Source organism: Cucumis melo, chromosome 8 (genome assembly GCF_025177605.1).
Source record: "Cucumis melo cultivar AY chromosome 8, USDA_Cmelo_AY_1.0, whole genome shotgun sequence".
Lineage (NCBI taxonomy): Eukaryota > Viridiplantae > Streptophyta > Magnoliopsida > Cucurbitales > Cucurbitaceae > Cucumis > Cucumis melo.
The window spans coordinates 22,977,685-22,998,106 of NC_066864.1; the positions used below are offsets into that span (position 1 = coordinate 22,977,685).

At 33.2% G+C, this 20,422-nt stretch overlaps 1 protein-coding gene across 1 annotated transcript; it reads left to right on the forward strand.

Moving 5' to 3' along the window:
* Positions 1-7,848: 7,848 nt before the first annotated feature.
* LOC103486046 (patellin-3-like) lies at positions 7,849-12,610 on the forward strand. Its single transcript, XM_008443861.3, has 4 exons — positions 7,849-9,231; positions 9,320-9,444; positions 10,219-10,354; positions 12,107-12,610. Exons 1-4 carry the CDS (start codon positions 8,032-8,034, stop codon positions 12,359-12,361), a joined length of 1,716 nt encoding a protein of 571 aa, XP_008442083.2. The 5' UTR covers positions 7,849-8,031; the 3' UTR covers positions 12,362-12,610.
* The last annotated feature ends 7,812 nt before the right edge of the window (positions 12,611-20,422 follow it).

Here is a 20,422-nt window from a genome sequence, read left to right on the forward strand (position 1 = left end):
TGTAAGTATCATCGGGTCATTAGTCACCCTGTTGAAAAGTGCTTCGTATTGAAGGAGCTAATTCTAAAGTTGGCTCGTGAAAATAAGATTGAGCTGGATATTGATGAAGTAGCTCAAACAAATCATGTTGCAGTTAATATGACTTCAAGTGTTTCGCCATCAATATTGCTTTATGATCAAAGGGAAAGTTTGATTCAATTTGGGACTAGGGGTGTAAATGGGTTGGGTTGGGTTGGGTTGGGAGATATTCTCAACCCAACCCATATTTTCGGGTTGGGTGGGTTACCAACCCGAATAACCCGAATTAAGTATCCAACCCAACCCAACCCAACCCATAAAATATGGGTTGGGTTGGGTTGGGTTGTCGGGTTGTTTTTTTCTTTTTAAATTTTTAAATACCAAAGTTTATAAAGCTCAAACTTGTTCTTTTAAAAAGAATTGAAAACTGGACATTCAAATTTCAAACATAGATAAATTTAAAATGCATACATACATAAATTCGAAGTTTCAAGTGTTACACTTACAAACATAGATAAATTTAAAGTTCTTAAACATACATAAATCGAAGGTTTCAAGAGTTACAAACATAGATAAATTCAAAGTTCTGAAAGATACATAAATCCAAACAAATTACTCATAAAAGAACGGAGCTGGGGAGTCGGGGGAGTCGGCGACTGGAGCTGGGGCTGGGGAGACGTGAACGACGGGGAGATGTGAATGACGGGCCGACGGCTGAGGACTGAGGAGGGAGACGTGAGGCTACTGCTTTACTTTGAAGATTTTCAATTTCAACAAATGAAAACCTAAAAATGACTCTTTTATTTAAAAAAAAATATAATATAAAGTATAAATATAAATATAAATATATATATTATATTAATTCGGGTTGGGTTGGGTTGACCCGAATTTTTCAACTCCCAACCCGAGACCCAACCCAACCCGAAAATTTTAAATTTTTTTAACCCAACCCAACCCACATTTTAAACTAACCCAACCCAACCCATATAATATGGGTTGGGTTGTTCGGGTTCTCGGGTTGATCGGGTTATTCTTACACCCCTATTTGGGACTTTCGAACCTATACTTGTTCGATTCCAACAAAAGATCATGACGTCGAACTCTCAAAACAAAGAAGAGCCAATTGAGAATGAGGACGAAGAATGGATAGTCGTGGCTCATAAAAAAGAGAGACAAACAAGTTCCGTTCAAACGAAGTCGCACTTCCATCAAAAGCATTCAAAAGGGAACATCTCTCATAAAAAGAAGGGAAGAAGGAACAAGAAGATGTGGAAGCCTAAGCCCATCAAAGGAAAAGACGAGGACTGCCTCCAACCTCGACAGTCCATAACTTTGGCAGAATTCTTCCCAAGAAGTTTCCTTGAGGATCATCCAGAAGAAATACTAGAAGTCACTGCATGTCATACTACCAACATAGTAGAAGTCGACAACAATTATGATTCTTATGAAGAAGTAGACAATTCAAATGAAATTAAGGAAAGGACTTCTGTCTTTGATCGTTTCAAGCCTTTAACTACTCGATCTTCAGTCTTTCAAAGATTGAGTATGGCCACAAAAGAAGAAGAAAACCAATGTCCAACGTCTACTTACGCTCGAACTTCAGCTTTCAAAAGGTTAAGCATCTCCACATCGAAGAAACATCGACCTTCAACATCTGCTTTTGATCGTCTAAAGATGACAAACGATCAACAACAAAGAGAGATGAAATCTTTAAAGGCAAAACCATTTCATGAAGAAAATGATGACGACAAGATTCACAGCCGTGTCCCATCACGCATGAAGAGGAAATTGTCTGTTGACATAAATACAGAAGGTTCCTTGACCGTGAAACCAAGATTCATTATCTTCACCAATCCCATAAACGAAGGAGATGAGAAAATTCTTGATGAAAATAAAAGTTGCTAAATATGCAAATCTCCTTATCGCAAGAGCCTAAACTGCATGGTGCTTCTAGCCCACAAGAGCTTAAAAGGTGAATGGCGGAAAAAAAAAATTGAACTACGTTATGACTTGATCCCTATATTATAAAGGGTACGTAGGCAGCTTAAAGGAAACTTTAAGTTCAGTCCAGTAAAAAAAAAAAAAAACTCAGTTGAGAAGAATGGAAAGCAAGAGTAGTGTCATGATCACAGAAAGCATGGCATTAGCAATTGATAGTTTTCGTTCTCATCAAAGAATATCAACTTAAAGTTGAAGATGCCTTAATGGGGGCAATATAACAAAATTAAAAAAAAAAGTGTGGCATTAAGAGCAAGATGTTGATACTTATAAGGTGGCATCATTCTTTTGAAGTTCAGCACTCCATCGCCAAGTTTAGAAGTTCCTCAAAATCAAATTCGGGGGATTTATTAATGTTTCTTAAAATTTAAGATCACAGAAGATTAGAAGTTCAGGCTTTGTTGATGTTTCTTCAAATTCGAGTTCAAAAAATTATTCATAAAGAACCATTCAAATGCAAGACAGAAGACTTCACCAGTGCTCCACCGACTTTAAGGATTGCACTGTTATTTTTTTTTGTACAAGATCGAATGTTTCATCGATGTATTCTCATATTCAAGCTCAAAGGATTCTTCTTCAATTTAAATTTAAAAGTATTGTCTTCTTCAAGCAAAATAATAATAATAATAATAATAATAATAATAATAATAATAATAATAATAATAATAATAATAATAAATAAAATTAAAAAAAAAACTCTACCTCATTTCTAATATGTTATGCCTTGAGAGGACGACAACGGTGTAACTTTACCATTGCTTCCCCAAGAAGACGTCGATGGTACAATTTTGCCTCCACCTCTCCAAAGAACAATGGTGCCCGATTGCTCCTACCAGGGGTTGGATTTGTAGGCAAAAGCCCGATTGTCCCCCGATAGAAGTTGGATCGCTGACGGCAGTATCACCCCTCCAAAGGACAATGGTGCCCGATTGCTCCTACCAGGGGTTGGATCTTACGGCAAAACCCCGATCGTCCCCCGATAGAAGTTGGATCGTTGACGGCAGTATCACCTCTCCAAATGACGATGGTGCCCGATCGCTCCTACCAGGGCGGTGGATCTGACGGCAAAAGCTCGATCGTCCCCCGATAGAAGTTGGATTGTTCACGGCAATATCACCTCTCCAAATGACGATGGTGCCCGATCGCTCCTACCAGGGCGGTGGATCTGACGGCAAAAGCCCGATCGTCCCCCGATAGAAGTTGGATCGCTGACGGCAGTATCACCTCTCCAAATGATGATGGTGCCCGATCGCTCCTATCAGGGCGGTGGATCTGACGGCAAAAGCCCGATTGTCCCCTAGTAGAAGTTGGATCGCTGACGGCGAAGTTACTCCTACAAATGATTTTAAAAAAATAATAATAAAAACAATAATAAAAAAATAAATAAATCCTTACCTTTTGACAATAGCTCTAGTTCCTAAAAAAAAAGGATGGAGAGTTAAAAAAAATATATTATTATTATTAAAAAAAACAAAAAAAAAAACAAAAAGGAAGAAGAGAATTTTTTTTTTCTTTTTCTTTCATACCTTTGTTCTCCTTGATGAGAAAAGAATGATCATGGTATGAGTCTATTTATAAGGCTAACAAGTCCAATTCCTAATAGAATTTGGAAAGGTTTTAATTTCTTTTTAATAATAAATAAAATTAAAATCCAATTCCTAATAGGATCTGGAAAGGTTTTAATTTCTTTTTAATAATAAATAAAATTAAAATCCAATTCCTAATAGGATTTGGAAAGGTTTTAATTTCCTTTTTAATAATAAATAAAATTAAAATTCAATTCCTAATAGGATTTGGAAAGGTTTATTTTTTTTAATAATAAATAAAATTAAAATTCAATTATCTTATGATATTTTATTTTGGAATAAAATCTCGGATTTCACTTTTAAAATATTCAAACATATTTTAACATTTTAATTTTTAAAATGAAATTAAAATTCAATTATCTCATGTTAAAATTGGTCATTCAAAATTATTAAAATCAAATCAAACCATCCTCAAACTTAAATTTTTATCCTCAAATTAAAGTAAATTCTGGATAAAACCTTAAATTTTTCTAAATTAAGGGTTGGCCATATCCCAACTATTATTTCAAATTTAAATCAAATTCATGTACTAAATTCGTAGTTTGATTAATTGGATATGTCAAACTGAGCAAAAAAAAAAAAAAAAAAGCTCATATTTGGACTTTAAATTTATCTTTTCGAGATTAACCCACTCATACACGTGCATAAATCTCGAAAGGGGGCATTTGTTGAATAAGAAATTTTGGAACCAATCACAAATTGCCACATCATTTACTAAAATAATTATATTTGGGATTAACTAAAAATTGGCATGTGTCCCAAATTAAATTTAAAGATATATTGGACAATTCTAATGATGTCACGTGTCTTTATTATGACAATTGGGTCAAATTAATTATTTTGATTCAATTAAATATTATTTTGTTAAGCTAAAATTCAATTGAGCCAAAAAATAAGCTTAATTTAGCCTAAAATAAAATATGACCCAAATCCATGTGATTGAGCCCTTGGGTATGGTCTATGGACTAGAACAGGCTCAAGTCCATAAAAGCCCACCAGGAAACTCTATAAATAGAGGAATTCTCTTCATTTGTGGGGGTTGGAAATTTTTGACTCCATAAGGTCTAGAGAGGATTCTCCCCAGAGATAGAAGCCTCCTCAACTCCTGAAGTCAACCAACCTTGAAGATCAAAGTTCTTTGAAGATACAAACTTTCTTCCAAGACTCCAACTTCAAGAACACCCTTGAAGATTGAAGCTTCTTTGAAGATACAAACTTTCTTTCAAGACTCCAACTTCAAGAACACCCTCAAAGATTGAAGCTCCTTTGAAGATACAAGCTTTCTTCCAAGTCTTCAACTTCAACTTCAAGAACACCTTCGAAGATTGAAGCTCCTTTGAAGATCCAAGTTTTCTTCCAAGTCCCCAACTTCAAGAACACCTTCGAAGATTGAAGCTCCTTTGAAGATCCAAGCTTTCTTCCAAGTCTTCAACTTCAAGAACACCCTCGAAGATTGAAGCTTCTTCGAAGATACAAGCTTTCTTCCAAAACTCCAACTTCAAGAACATCACGTGCTTCGCTTCCTCAAATCAAGCGTAAGCATCCAGACAAGAGAGAATCAGAGGATCAAATTCTAGAGATCGAACCACATCGCATCAAATCAACATAAATACAACATCAACACAAGTTCAACTCCACGAATCAAATTTCTTCGGAAATCTCGTGTGAACAGTACCCATACAAAACTAGTGCAAAACATCAAACAAATAATCCATTGCACATATGTCAAACTGTGAACTCATGCCAAATATATATAAGTTCCAAAAGAAAAATTATTAAACACTTGTCAAAGGGAAAATCTCAAATGTCATTTGTCCAAGAGTTTTGTAAACTAATTAAAGTACATAACCCACTAAAATTTAGAATCATTTGAAACTCTCCATGCAAATATCAGTTGAATGAAAACTAATAATAATTTTCATATTTTGTATAGAGAACACTGTTGTGGAATAATATACAATATATGGAATTCTAAAATGTAATCAACATGATCCAACAACAAATCGATATAAGAATATTTCTTCAATTTCTCAATAAATACACCTTCAATTGCCACTGTGCAAGTTTTTCCCAAACAGAACCATTTTCTTTTTCTTAACAAAAGAAGGTGCACTAAATTTGTCTTAAGATTGTAATGAAAATTATCATCACAACAAATAGAAACTCATATATGTATTATAGGTCTGAGCCCAACGAATTCACGTTGTCTCCTTAAGACGAATTTACTCACCCTAATGCTTGAGTTTTGAGAGTAATTGTCTCTCAGGATATAATAGATAACTTTCTTCTAAGAGTAGCACCCTATCTATAAAATCAATAAACAAACTTTGATACCGAATATCAAGATTGTGGATAATGGAGAGAAAATCTTTTGGAAGAAGACAAAGGATTATGAAAAATTTTTCTCTTCTTCTACCAAATAGAAAAAGAACCATATTTATAGACTTAATCATAACCATTCGAAAAGTCGTGTTCTTTTTCTATAATACTTTTCATGAAGTGATCCATTCACTCATGATGCATCCATTAATGAAAAAACATAAATAGTTATTAATTTTCATGAAGTGATGCATCCACTCATGATTCATCTGTTTACGAAGAAACACAAATAATAACCCTTTATTCCAACAATTATAAAACTAAACTTTTCGTTCGGTGGCACCTCGAATTGTGTGGTACTTAGAGATTCGATCTTTATCTTCAAAAGTAACCCTTCATTGTATTAACTTTCTACTTGTAAAGTTAAAACTTATTTGGTATAATTTTCTTAAAAAGTTATAATATCATTTTGTTATTTGTATTTTGGAGTTTATTCAAGGTTAATTTAAATGAATCTAACAAAACTTCTAAATATTTACGACTCATATAACAAAACAGAAAAACCTATCAAGTCACGTTACTTTTTCATAAATCTCATATATGCTTTTGTTGGTTTTGAATATTGCATGACTAGTTGTGTACTTTTTCACTTCTTCGCTTCTTCTTCTTTGTGATCGTTTATGTAAAACTTCTTTGCCATCGTGTAGAGTTTATTATTTGATCATTTAAATTTAAAACATTTTTCCCCAGCACGATCATGTATCGTGATTTAAATCATCATTTAGACTGTAGTACACGAGCATTTAAAAGGAAATTATATCATATGATCATTTATGTTTAGAGCTTTCTCGCCATCGTTTAGAGTTTATTCTCTGATCTTTTAAATTTGAAGTCTTTTTCCCCATCATTTAAAATGAACTACATGATCGTGTATCACGATCTAAAATCATCGTTTAGACTATAGCACATGATCGATTAGAAAAAAATTACTCGCGCACGTGTGACCGATTTAATTGCGTGTTGATTGGGATATTTTTGCTATTTCACATTGTGGGCCTATTGACTTTTTCCTTTTTCAAAATTGTTCTATACATTGTAAATATTTTATCGGTTTATTATATTTTTGAAAAAAAATTCTTTATTCAATTTTAATCTATGTTCTTCTAATAAATCTTAAATCGATCAATTTGGGTGAAAGCTAACTTTAACAAACCTAATTTGAGATTTATTGAAACTAAATGGACTAAAATTGGACAACCGAAAGTAAATTAAAAAAACATTCTTAATCCCTAAACTTGTACAAAAGACGAACATTTTAGTCCCTCAACTTTAGTTGATAACAATCTAATCTCTATACATTTAGATCTATAATGTGATGAGTTAATGTCATATAATTTGTAAACAAATTTGATTATTGATAGGTTTATCAATCTGTATGTATTTGAAAATTCATTAAATCCTTATAAAATGTAAAGTATACATTTACTAAATTATTACTCATTAAATTTCATATATTAAGTTGTTATAATTTAAAATATATATAAACTAAGATCTCATTTTGTATCCTTTTACTTTTTGTTTTTGGTGTTTGAAAATTAAACAACGTTTAGATTATTGGCCAAAATCTAAAAGCAAATAGTTACCATTGAGATATAAATAATTATAGTTAAAGTACTAAAATTGTAATTAAAAAAAAGAGAAGAAAATTTAAAGAGTGAAGTATAATAAAAAGTAAAGTAAATGAAAATAATAGGGAAAGAGCCGTTTAAATAATTTGTGATTGCACTTTTCAATAAACCCCACAAAAGACTTTTGGTCACGCCCCCCACGACCCACACGCCTTTTCTTATTTATTTATTTATTTATTTATTTATTTTTACTTTCAAATTCAATGATGAATATTACATATCATTACAAACACCAAACGGTCCGGTTCAAACCCACTCTTTAAAATGGCGTCTCTCAATCCCACCATCTCCGCCATTATCACCACCATTTCCATTTCCATTTCCATTTCCATTTCCATTTCTTCCTTTCCTCTCTCTCCTCTCTAAAATCCCTTTTATTTAACTTTCCCCATTTCTTCCCTTCTTCTCCATTTCCGTCAACCATGACTGACCAAGAAGTCGTTATCACCCATGTTCCCCTCCCCGATAAGCCCACTAACGACCTTCCTCCCCTGCCCGAACCCCCCGTCAAGGACTCTTTCAAGCCCGAAGGTCCGCTTGCTGATCCCGCTGAGTCTGAAGTTTTGAAACCCGCTGGCGATGACAAAGTATCGGCGGATGTTGATTCCTTCAAGGAGGAAAGCACTAAAGTCGCCGATCTTTCCGATTCCGAGAAGAAAGCTTTAGAGGAGTTTAAGCAACTTATTCAGGAAGCCCTCAACAAACACGAATTCACTTCTCCTCCTCCTCCTCCTCCTCCTCCGCCTCCTTCCACATTGCCGGCTAAAGTTGAAGAGGCTCCAGTTCAGTCTGAGGTTGTTGTGGATAAGACAGATGAACTGATCGATGATGTGGCCAAGCACTCCGATGAAAAAGAAGAGCCACCGAAATCCGAGGATAAAACCGCCGAAACGAATGAAGAAGGAGAGAAGGTAAAGAAATCAAACGAAACGACGGTTCCTGCGGAGGAGAAGGAGGTGGTTGCAGTGAAAACTGAATCTTCTGTGGACGACGACGGAGCAAAAACAGTCGAAGCAATTGAAGAGACTATCGTCGCTGTTACTGTCTCTGCTACCGTATCAACAGAAGAAGCTGTAGACGCAGCGGCCAACCCTCCGCCCGCTGCGGTGGAGCCGGAGGAGGTTTCAATTTGGGGAATACCGTTACTAGCGGACGAGAGAACCGACGTGATTCTGCTGAAATTCCTCCGAGCAAGGGATTTCAAAGTGAAAGAGTCATTGACGATGCTGAAGAACACGATCCAATGGAGAAAGGATTTCAAAATCGAAGAACTGTTAGAGGAAGATTTAGGGAGCGATTTGGAGAAAGTAGTGTTTATGCACGGATCAGACAAAGAAGGGCATCCAGTTTGTTACAATGTATACGGAGAATTTCAGAGCAGAGAGCTTTACCAGAAAACATTTTCCGATGAGGAGAAACGGGAGAAATTTCTCCGGTGGAGGATTCAGTTTCTGGAGAAAAGCATTAGGAAATTGGACTTCAATCCTGGAGGAATCTGCACCATTGTTCAAGTGAACGATCTCAAGAACTCTCCAGGGCTAGGGAAATGGGAACTCAGACAAGCAACCAAACATGCTCTTCAGATCTTCCAAGATAATTATCCTGAATTTGTTGCAAAACAGGTCTTTAATCCAACCTTAATGTTTGTTATAATGATTATATATAATCATGATTCATGTGATTATTGAATGACTTCTGAATTTTGTGTAGGTGTTTATCAATGTTCCTTGGTGGTATTTGGCTGTGAATAAAATGATTAGCCCATTTTTAACTCATAGAACTAAGAGCAAGTTTGTGTTTGCTGGACCTTCTAAATCTGCAGATACCCTTTTGAGGTACATCCTTATTTGGTTTACTGATCTTCTTTGGGTAAAAGTTTAAATCACTCCATACCTGACTTTTATGTTATAGAGATTGTTTTTAAATTCTGTTAATTGTGCAATTTGGGATGAGAGAATCGTGTGTGGTGGGTGATTTGGAACTTGGCCCATGTTTTTGTAGGGTAATTTTTTAGCAAAATTGAAATAATAGAACATTAAACTATATTGGTCTGTTTGAGAGCCTGTAAAATTAAGATTGTTTAGAGTTGAAAGGTAATCAAAGATTGTTTGTCGAGTTGAAAGTTAATTAAGATTATTGAGAATTAGGATTTAAATGAAATGTTAGAATGGATCTTAGATTGGTATCGTGAAACATGTTGATGGTGGAAAACAAATATAATTGAAAAATGACAGTCCAATGTCCTCGAATGAAAATTTGAAGGTATGTACTTTAACATTAGATAAATTGCAAGGGCAAAAATGGTTGTAGTTACAGGCTTTGTAAACTTTTAAAAATGTTAAAATTAAATATTCAATTTTTTATAATCGTAAAGATTAAATATAAAAATTGAACCATCGAACAAGTTTTGTGGAGTTGAATTTTGGAAGTTTGGTATAATTACAACCACCTACGTGGTTTTTGGAAATTTCACTTAATATTATTTGGATGGTAATAAAAAGTAAATAAATATATTCAATCTAGACGTGTTAGGGGTAGATTTGGAAATTTGAAACTTTATAATAGACGGAAGAAAATGATTTGAAATGTGAAAAATGATTATTTTGCAGGTACATAACAGCGGAAGAGCTGCCAGTGAAGTATGGAGGGATGAGCAAAGATGGAGAATTCGAGACATGCGATAGCGTCACTGAAATTACAGTTAAACCCTCAGCCAAACACAGCGTCGAATACCCTGTCGCTCAGGTTCCTATTTTCTCTCTCTCTCTCTCTCTCTCTCTCTCTCTCTCTTGTTTGAGAAACAAATTCCAATTTTGACATTTAATCTCTGTTTATATCAATTTGGATCAGAACAATTTCAATCTCATAATCTTAATCCCAAAACTACACAAGTATTGCATTTTGAACTTTGTCTGAGAAAAAAAAATGCAATTTCATAGTTCCCTCATGGGGTTTTAATGAATTATATATATCTCATATAAACAACATGGAAATTGATAATGTTCTATGATTATAGCTCATTTCAATTGCTAATTTGTGTGTTAGAGTTTGTCAATACAAATCCTATGTTAGTTGAATAATGTGGGAGTTAATTTGTTTATTGGTCAAACATTTTTGTGCAAAATTTTATTGTATTGACATTAACAGAGTTTAGAAAGAATTGTATACTTCGATTTTGTTTGTTTTGTTTAAATTAGTTGGTGAACGTGAATTAACTAAACTTGAACTAAGGGTCTAAGTTATAACACTCACCTAAGCTTAGATAAAATAGATGTTTTGTTTTTCATATCGTTTATCCTTAAATTTCAAGAAACAGGTAAAGTTATTTTGTTTTTTCTAGAAATGAAAAAGAAAAAAAAGGCAAGAAGAAAGTGAACGGGGTGTTTGAAAATATTAGTGTTGAAAGATGTGCATTTTCATTGGATTCTCTGGAGATGACAGAGAAAAATGAGGCCCATGATATCTGTCTCTCTGTCTTATGTCTGTCTCAGTCTTCTGTTTCTTTATTTTAAAGAAACCTTGAAATTCTCTGTTCCTCTTTCTTTTCTGTTTTCTTGACTTTGTCTCTTTCATGTTTCTTGTAATTACAAAACTAATAAAAAAACCAAAGTGGGAATATTTGGCCTTTCTCTCCCATTTCTATCCTATCCCACTTTGGATCCTTCAATTTTGATAATATATATTTTTATTTTACTTCCAAAACTTTCAATTTCTTTTGACTGTTTCCTGGATTTTGGTTTTATTGCCAAATCCCACAACAAAACAAGTTTTTCAAATCTCCTTTCTAACTTCCTTGGGGAAGATAGATGAAAAATTAAAAAAACAAAATCCATACAAGTGGAAGTTTTGCTTTTAAAGCTATACAATATTAAATTTAGGGTTTCTTATTTCTCTAGTGTACCCATAGTTGTTTTGTGTTGAATTCTTGTTTGATAATTATTTATTTTTTAAAAATTAAGCTTATAAACTCTTAACTTTTACCACTAAATTTCCATGTTGGATTATTCCCTTTAAACAATGTTATTTGAATAAACCATATTTTGGAAAATGAAATTTGTAACTTTTAATAACTTGCTTTTGTTTTTAAATCCTAACTAAGAATTCAAATGCATGTATATATTTAGGAAAACTGAAAAATCATTATTAGGAAAGTGAGAGAAAACAAGAAGATACTTCTAAAACATAAAACTAAAAAAAAAAAAAAAAAAAGAAAAAAGAAAAAAGAAAAAAAGAGGCATGGGATTGTTTGCTTTTAGAGTTTGAAAATTAAACCTACTAAATTTCTTGTTTTGGTATATTCTATTTAGTACACTGAAAAATTGAGAGGAAATGGTATGATAGTTAGCAAAGAGCGTAAATAATTAATTTAACATGTGGTGAGGTGAACAATGAAATATTTAAAAATAGTTTGAAGGATATATGGTTTAGAAGATGTGGAGAGTATGCATATGATGCATTTGATTGTAATGTGGATGTTGTTGATGGGGAATTGTGTAGGGGTGTGCTGTTACATGGGAGGTTCGAGTGGTGGGATGGGATGTGAACTACGGCGCGGAGTTCGTGCCGAGTGGAGAAGGAAGCTACACGGTCATAATAGACAAGGCCAGAAGAGTGGGTTCATCCTCTCAAGATCACCCTGTTATATCAAACACCTTCAAGATCTCTGAGCCTGGTAAGGTGGTGCTCTCCGTAGACAATCCCACCTCTAAGAAGAAGAAACTCCTCTATCGCTTCAAGACCAAATCTCTATGAACATCTAACTCAAATTTCTTCTCCATCTCATCAACCTTTTGTTATATATTTCTTCCCCCCCCAAAAAAAAAAAAAACATTATAATTTTGAAGTTCTTTTCTTTTCCTTCTATATTCATTATTGTGAGATGTTTTTTTCTCTTTCATTTTTCAACCTCATGGGTGTAATGTAATCTAATCATGCTTTGTGTTTTTTTTTTTTGTTGTTGTTGTTGTTTTTATTTATTTAATTTAATTTATTTTTCTTTGACCTTCTCTCTTTTACAATTTTTTTTCTAATTTTTGTATCTTGTATATTAAGGTTTCTAAAAAAATATTTTCAATGTTTTAATCTATACCGGGATATCTTGTGATATATAGTAACCTAGTCTTTCATGCTAAAATATGTTATACCAATCTCACGCTTTCCAAAATCATGCTTTTCAATCTCAAACTCAACAAGTCAGAGAACTCTTTGGATAAGTAATCTCTATAATTTAGTAAATATAACATGGCATACAGGATAGAACCCAAAGTTGAAGCATATGAAATCTTATTCATTCGTTTTTGCTCATCTTGTGTCTCTAGACACTTATTTTTGTAGAGACTTATGCCATGTGCCATTGGCAAGAATCCTCTCTTGAAATCTTGCATACTAAACCTTTTTAGTATTTTTTCAATACAAACACTCTGACTTTAAGCCTAAAGGTCTTCTAGATCTATCTCTATAGATCTAAATGCCTAAAATATAAGCAGCCTCACCTAAATCTTCCATTGAAAAATATTTACCTATCCAAGACTTGACATTCTTCAAGGTAGATATATCATTTTCAATGAGCAATATACCATCAACCTAAAGCACGAGGAAAACGATTGCGCTCTCACTAGTTTTCTTGTAAACACAAGGCTAATCTTCATTTTTGATAAATCCAAACTCTTCAATTGTTTCATCAAAACAAAGATTCCAACTCCTTGTAGTTTGTTTCAATACATAAATAGACCTTTGAAGTTTGCACACTTTATATTAGCATTCTTTGGATTGACAAAACCGTCAGGTTGTGTCATGTACACATCCTCAATGAGATTTTCTTGAAGAAATGCTGTTTTGACATCCATTTGCCATATTTTGTAATCATAGTATGCAACAATGGCAAGAAGAATTCTAATAGACTTAAGCATCATGATTGGTGTAAAAGTCTCATCATAGTTCACACAATGAGTTTATCAAAAACCTTTCGCAACCAAGCGTGCTTTGTAAGTGTGCACAATTCCATCCATGTCAGTTTTCTTCTCGAAAACCCATTTGCATCCGATGGTTTTTATACCTTTGGACGCATCAATCAAGGACCATACTTGGTTATCATACATGGATTACATTTCAGACTTCATGGCCTTGAGCCAGTTTTTGGAATCTGAACTTGCCATGACCTTTTGATATGACGTGGGTTCATCATCATGAATAATCATCACGTCATTATCAACTATCACGAGAAATCCATATCTCTGAGGTCTATGATGAGATCTAGTAGATCTTTAAATCTCTTATGTTTTCGATTTTGGTACTGGTTTCGGCTCTGGTTCATTCACGACAATCAGTTGTGAGATTGGTTGAACTTCTTCTTGTTGAAAGTTGAACTTAACTCCCACTAGCTCTCTTGGAAATAAATTTTCTTTCCAAGAAAGTGCCATTTCGAGTAACAAACATTTTACTTTCAGAAGGGAGATAAAAGTAATATCCTTTAGTCTCCTTAGGATATCCCACAAATACACATTTGTTAGATTTGAGTGCTAGCTTATCAGAAATCTGACTTTCATATAAGCTTCACAACCCTAAATCTTCTAAAAAGATAATTTGGGACACCTCCTAGTTCATAGCTCGTGTGGTATCTTTTGAACCAATTTTGTTGGAGTTTGATTTAGTATGAAAGTTCCAGTCTCTAATGCATAACCTCAAAAGGAAATTGGAGGCACACTTTACTCATCATAGGTCAAACCATATCTAATAAAGTTCGATTATTCCTTTTAGATACACCATTCCACTGCAGTGTACCCGATGGAGTTAATTGTGAGACAATCTCACATTCTCTAAGAAAGTCAATGAATTCTTGACTTAAATACTCATCCCCTCAATCGGACCAAAGTGTTTTAATATTCTTGCCAAATTGATTTTGTACTTCGTTCTTAAAAGTTTTGAACAATTCAAAAGTTTCAGATTTATGTTTCATTAAGTAAACTTAACCATATCTACCGAAATCATCAGTAAATGTGACAAAGTATTGATAACCTCCTCTAGCAGGTGAGCTCATCGTTTCACATGCATCACTATGTATAAGACTTAACATTTAAGGGACCCTTTCACCCTTTCGAGAAAAAGGACTCTTTGTCATTTTTCCTAACAAACAAGATTCACATGGTTCAATTGATTCAAAATCAAAAGAGTCTAAAAGTCCATTCTTATAGAGCCTAAAAATGCGTTTCTAATTTATATGCCCTAAACAACAAGGCCAGAAATAGGTTGAATTCAGATCATTTTATTTCAATTTCTTAGTACTAATGTTATATAGAGACTTGTAATCAGATGATTCAATATTCAGTGTATAAAGGACATTCATTAAACAAACATTGCCATAAAAATTGTTTCCTCTGAATATAGAAAGGTTATTATTCTCAATGACAAACCTACCACCATCCAAATCTAAACATGAAATAGAAATAATATTTCTGCTCATAGCAGGTACAAAATAACAATTATTTAATTCTAAAACAAGTTCCAACAGCTAATGCAACAACTCTTGCTACATTCCTGACTCGTAGATCCACTTCACCTTTAGTCAACGTTGAAATGATGAGAGCCCTATGCAGCGAAAGATTTAACATAGACTTTAAACTCAATTTAATTGAATATAAAAATACCATTACATTGGCAAATTAATTACAAAAACTAATTTCTATAAGCCTAAAGGCTAAGCATGCTTTCTATAAAAAATAGAAATTACAAAGAAGAAAACTTACTCAAGTTGATGACTCTGTATCTGCCAAACACCAAATTGAGACACCACCACTTGGAGACCTTTATATTCTCTAGGAATGAAATTTTGGTTTGTGAGAACCAAAATTGGAAGAAAAATTTTGCTTTTACAAAGAATAATTTAGAGAGAATTGCAATACAAAGTCACATAACTCTTCTATCAATTTTTGTAGTACTGATAACTCTTGAAGAAGAGGGAAGTTAGAAAGAATATGGGAATATGAAAAAATCATTCACGTTCCCTATTAATTTAATAAATTAAATGAATAATAATATTAAATTAATTAATTAATTAAATTATAGGAAAATTTTCATGATTATAACAAAATATAGAAGTATTTACGACCCGTATAACAAGCCCATTAAGGTGATTTTTTTTCTTCAGAATTCCATATTTGTCCATACTATTTTATAACGATCTTTCAAATTTGACACTTCTTCTTCTTTCCAATTTTTTCACGGTAACTTTCGAGTTATTCATCTCGTCTTTTATCTATATAAACACGATCATTTACCTATATGAACACGATTATTTAGCTATATGAACACGATCATATTCAATATTTAATATGATTGGTGTGTTCAAATGATTGTGTACCTACGTCAACACGATCGTTTACTTTATTCAATACGATCATTTACTTTATTCTATATGATCATTTATCCTTGTCAAATGATCGTTTAATATTTATTATCTTTTTTGCACGATCGACTATTTATTTTTGCATTGTGTTTATTTTTATAATTTTGTACATTTTATTCTTTTATTCTGTGATAGATGTCTATCTTGTTGGAATTTATGTCCTAAGACCCGCAATTTGTAGTTTACATTACATTCATATGAATCAATAAAGTAGTTATTGAGGGCTTATTAGTGAAAATAGAATACTATAATCTTGAATAATCCAATAAACGAAGATCCCGAGGCTATTTAGTGTAGACTTGAATTTTATGTAGAGACATAAACATGGATCAAGTTCAAGTTTATAGCCCAAACAGTCTATAGTGTATGAATAAGGTTGGGCGCCTTATTCTGGGGATGCTATGGATGCGGCCCACTTTGTAGTTAGTACAAATGATGTGATCTTGAATCGTTCATGTAGAGATATGGAAGTAGGACATCCTATGTAAAGAGTTTACATAAGATTGAAACTAAGGAATAGTCACTTTTAAGTTATAACACCGTTGACTATATAAAACTGACTATTTCGATTTTTGATAACTTAGGTAACTTAATCTTAATCTTGAGCTAACTATGAACTTCTGTTCATACGAAATTATCTTTAGATCTACATAGATGAGGGCAGTTCAACGACTCTGATTCAACAAGCCTTCTATTTTAGAGGTAAGATCAGGTGGATAGCTAGGGATATAGGGTGTAAGACGGAATTCGCTCTTACTTGCTTTAGAGTTAGTAGATAGGTTGTTCCCTTAAGGACTGAATCCAAGTCTTGAACAAGGAGCCCTATCATCTCATTGGCCCGAGAGGGATTCAGTTTATAGGTTGGCCCTTAAACCAATTGTTCAACAGTAGATCAGTAGGACATAAGGAACAAGATGTAATATCAGAGGTAAAACGGTATTTTGACCCAGTTGAGATTACAAATAACCTATAAAGGATTAACTTACTGATCATGGTTATATCAGATAGACATAAATATATTTATAGTGAGGGGAGCGCAACTATGGGACTTTAGTGGAATGACCCGTTAGTTAACGAATGTTGATTAGCTCAGTCTAAAAGAGTTTAACCAGTTAATCTTAGATCGTTGGAGCTCATGATCTATAGGTCCATTAGGTTCCTCTGCTAGCTCATACATAATTAACTTAAAACAACATGTTTGTATAATTCGTATTGTTCGAATTAGGTAAAGAGAGAGAAACCGACAAGTATATGTGATATAATCGTCGATTATAGCTTTGATAAATAACTTTAGGTTTAAATGTGATTTAAATATTAAAAATATGAATACAGATTCATATTTGGAAGCTTAGAATTGATGAAAATGGTCAAAGTTATAAAAGTCAAAATGTTGACTTTTGACTTTGAAAAGTCAAATTTTGACCGACATTATATTCAAATGTGATTTGAATTTAAAAAAAAAGAATGTGGATTCTTGCTCGAAAGATCGAAATTAGTCAAGACAAACAAAATGGTAAAAAGTCAAAATGTTGATTTTTGACTTGAAAAAGTCAAAGTTTGACTTTGACTTTAATGGACTTTGACTTTAATGGTCAAATGACCAAAATGTCCTTGGACTAAGTTAGTGGAAAAATCCAACATTTTGTTGGATAATCTCACTAACACTTAGTGAGATAAGTGGCTAAATGAGATGTAGACACCTAGCCCACTAAGTTCAACTAAATGTTAGTGGAATATTAGGTGTTGAGATTTTATAAACAAATTACATGCACTTTTGCATGTAATTAGCTTATAAATAGGTGTTTTTTAAAATTTTTGAAGACTTTTGGTAATTTTCTTCATTTTATTTTTACAAAATTATTTAAAAAATTTCTCTCTTCCAAAAAATTCTCAACCATATCTCCCTCCAAATTCCATCTTTTTCTCAAATTACTTCCTTCATAGAACGGGTCCCACAACTTGGTTCTAAGTCTAGAGAATAGTGGGCCAACTTTAGTGGTAGTCCCAACTTCAAATTCATGAGGAGATTAGGAGGATTGGGAAGCTACAAAGATATGCTTTCAATAATCCCTAATTTCGTTTAATTAGGATAGATTATGCATGTTAATCTTTAAATTAGTTTAAATGCAATTAGAGTTAAAATTTGTTCTTGTTTTCCGATGCGGGTGTATGCTTTCCATCATATCTTTTTCTTTTCTATCACTTTCCATCATATCTTTTTCTTTTCTATCACCATTAAATACTTAATTTTATTTTCTTTTTTATAGATTACAATGTCTATTCCTATTGTTATTTTTTATGGAGGTCAATGGAATGGTTGTAATGTTTACGAGAATTACTCAGTTGCTGGAATTTTGGTAGATATCGAAGTTTTCTTTAATTCTTTGGTTGCTTTGACATGTGAATAAATTGAATTGGATGAATCAGTAGAATTATCTGCTTTACTTGATTTTGGTAAAAGTAATATTCAAACTGTGGTGCCAATAAAGAAAGACAATGATGTTGCTTGGTATTTAGTTTTTGCTAAAGATACAACTAATAGACATCCATTAGTTGCCCTTGTAAATGTTAATTGTTTGGGAATGTCTTATTTTTTAGTAGTGTCGGAAGAATGTTGATATGTCACTGAGTATAGGTTCTTCTTCTTTTGTTTCAAATGATGAAGTTAAAAGAGACATTTCTTATTATTTTGATTTGAAGAAAAAAAGTTTATTTGAAAGTAAAGAAGTGCTTTCAAAGTGTTTTTTCATTATAGCAGTGAAGAACAACTTTCAAATTAGGACTACAATATTAAATTTGAGGTCTCTTGAATTTATATATCTGTAAGAAGGTTGCAAATGGTATGTTAGGGCATCTCATTATAAGAACAGTGATTTGTGGATGCTACGAAAATACATTTTTGACCATGATTGTTCATTGAGTACTACCCAAAGTTCTCACATGTTAGCTTCTTCAACAGTAAGTGGCAGTTGTTTGATAGATGATTTTAGGTTCATGTCTACTAACATTCCATTCCAAAAAGAGATTGTGCATAAGGCTCGTACAAATCTTCAAGTTAATATAAGTCAACAAAAAGTTTGGAGGGCAAAAAAATATATATTAAAGATATTAAAAGGTGACATAGTTGAATCATATACATTGATTCCAAGATTCTTTGATAAATTGGTTGAATCTAACCTAGGTATGATCAGTTTTGTATACCAAATTTAAATTTATTTGCAGATAGATATGGATTCTAACGACCCAACTTTTCAGTCTAAGCTGAGGTCATTGCTTACTACTAAGACACAACATCCAATCATAAAAACTCAATAAAGACCCTGTTCAAAATTCATTAAAACTCAAGATATAAAAAAATTCGTTTTCAAGCCTTATTTCAAATCAATTTCAAAAGATTCGAAACATAGTCTACGAAATTTCAAACAAAACAAATGAATAAATATTCTAACCAAAACTTAAATTTAAAATCCTCAAAATGAAAATAACAAAGACATTTAGCGGAAGACATAAAACTCGATATCCCGTATGGCCTTCACACATCCTTCTTGCCCCTCGTCGGTCTGCCTTGTACGATGCTTTTACTTGAAAAAGTTAAACAAAAATGGTGAGTATAAAAATATACCCAGTAAGGGACCCACTACTGGTTCCGCTAAGGAGAACAACAATTAGCTTCCCATTAAAGGGTACCCTATAACATAACAGTCATGTGATCCCGTGGGATACACATATCAGTCTAACGATCCCGTCGGATACACATATCAGTATAGTGGTCCCGTCAGATCCACATATCAGTCTAGTACTCCTGAAGGATACACATATCAGTCTAGTGCTCCCGAAGGATACACAACATGGGGTGATTCTATAGGACACTGTGCCTGCAGAGTACGCTGTCCTATAGGTAAGGCTAACAGTTATTCCCAAAATTAAGTCTCAATAGTTTACAACAGTCACATCACAATATAACTCAATTAACAGTCCTGGCTCTAAGCATAATCGGTCAGATAGTCTCGGTTAGTCAGCAGTATTCTCTGTTAGCCTACATATATTCAAATCACACCAAATAGTTATGCTACCCAAATCCAATTAACAAAACAAAATGTCACTATGCAATTTACACTTAACAATTCTATCATCTCAGCCCAAACAACAACATGAACTACAAGTGATCTAAACCATACATAAAGTCTACATTCAGTCTGCAGCACCGTTCATCAATAAATACACAACCTACATGTGACGACCCCGACTAGTTAGTCCATCCACAGCACAACTCAACAAGGTATAAATTTTACCCTTAGCAGTTATGCGTCCAAAAACAGTCAAGGAAATATCATTGTTACTTTTTATATGCACACAACCATCAATTTAATACGATCTCTAGAATATACCTTTGCATCACTTACTACATTATG

Bases quoted from the DNA above. Each gene is read 5' to 3' on its own strand.
- LOC103486046 (XM_008443861.3), top strand. From the start codon at position 8,032: ATGACTGACCAAGAAGTCGTTATCACCCATGTTCCCCTCCCCGATAAG. The intron at 9,232-9,319 runs GTCTTTAATCCA...AATTTTGTGTAG, and splicing joins CTGAATTTGTTGCAAAACAG to GTGTTTATCAATGTTCCTTG. The intron at 10,355-12,106 runs GTTCCTATTTTC...GGAATTGTGTAG, and splicing joins TCGAATACCCTGTCGCTCAG to GGGTGTGCTGTTACATGGGA.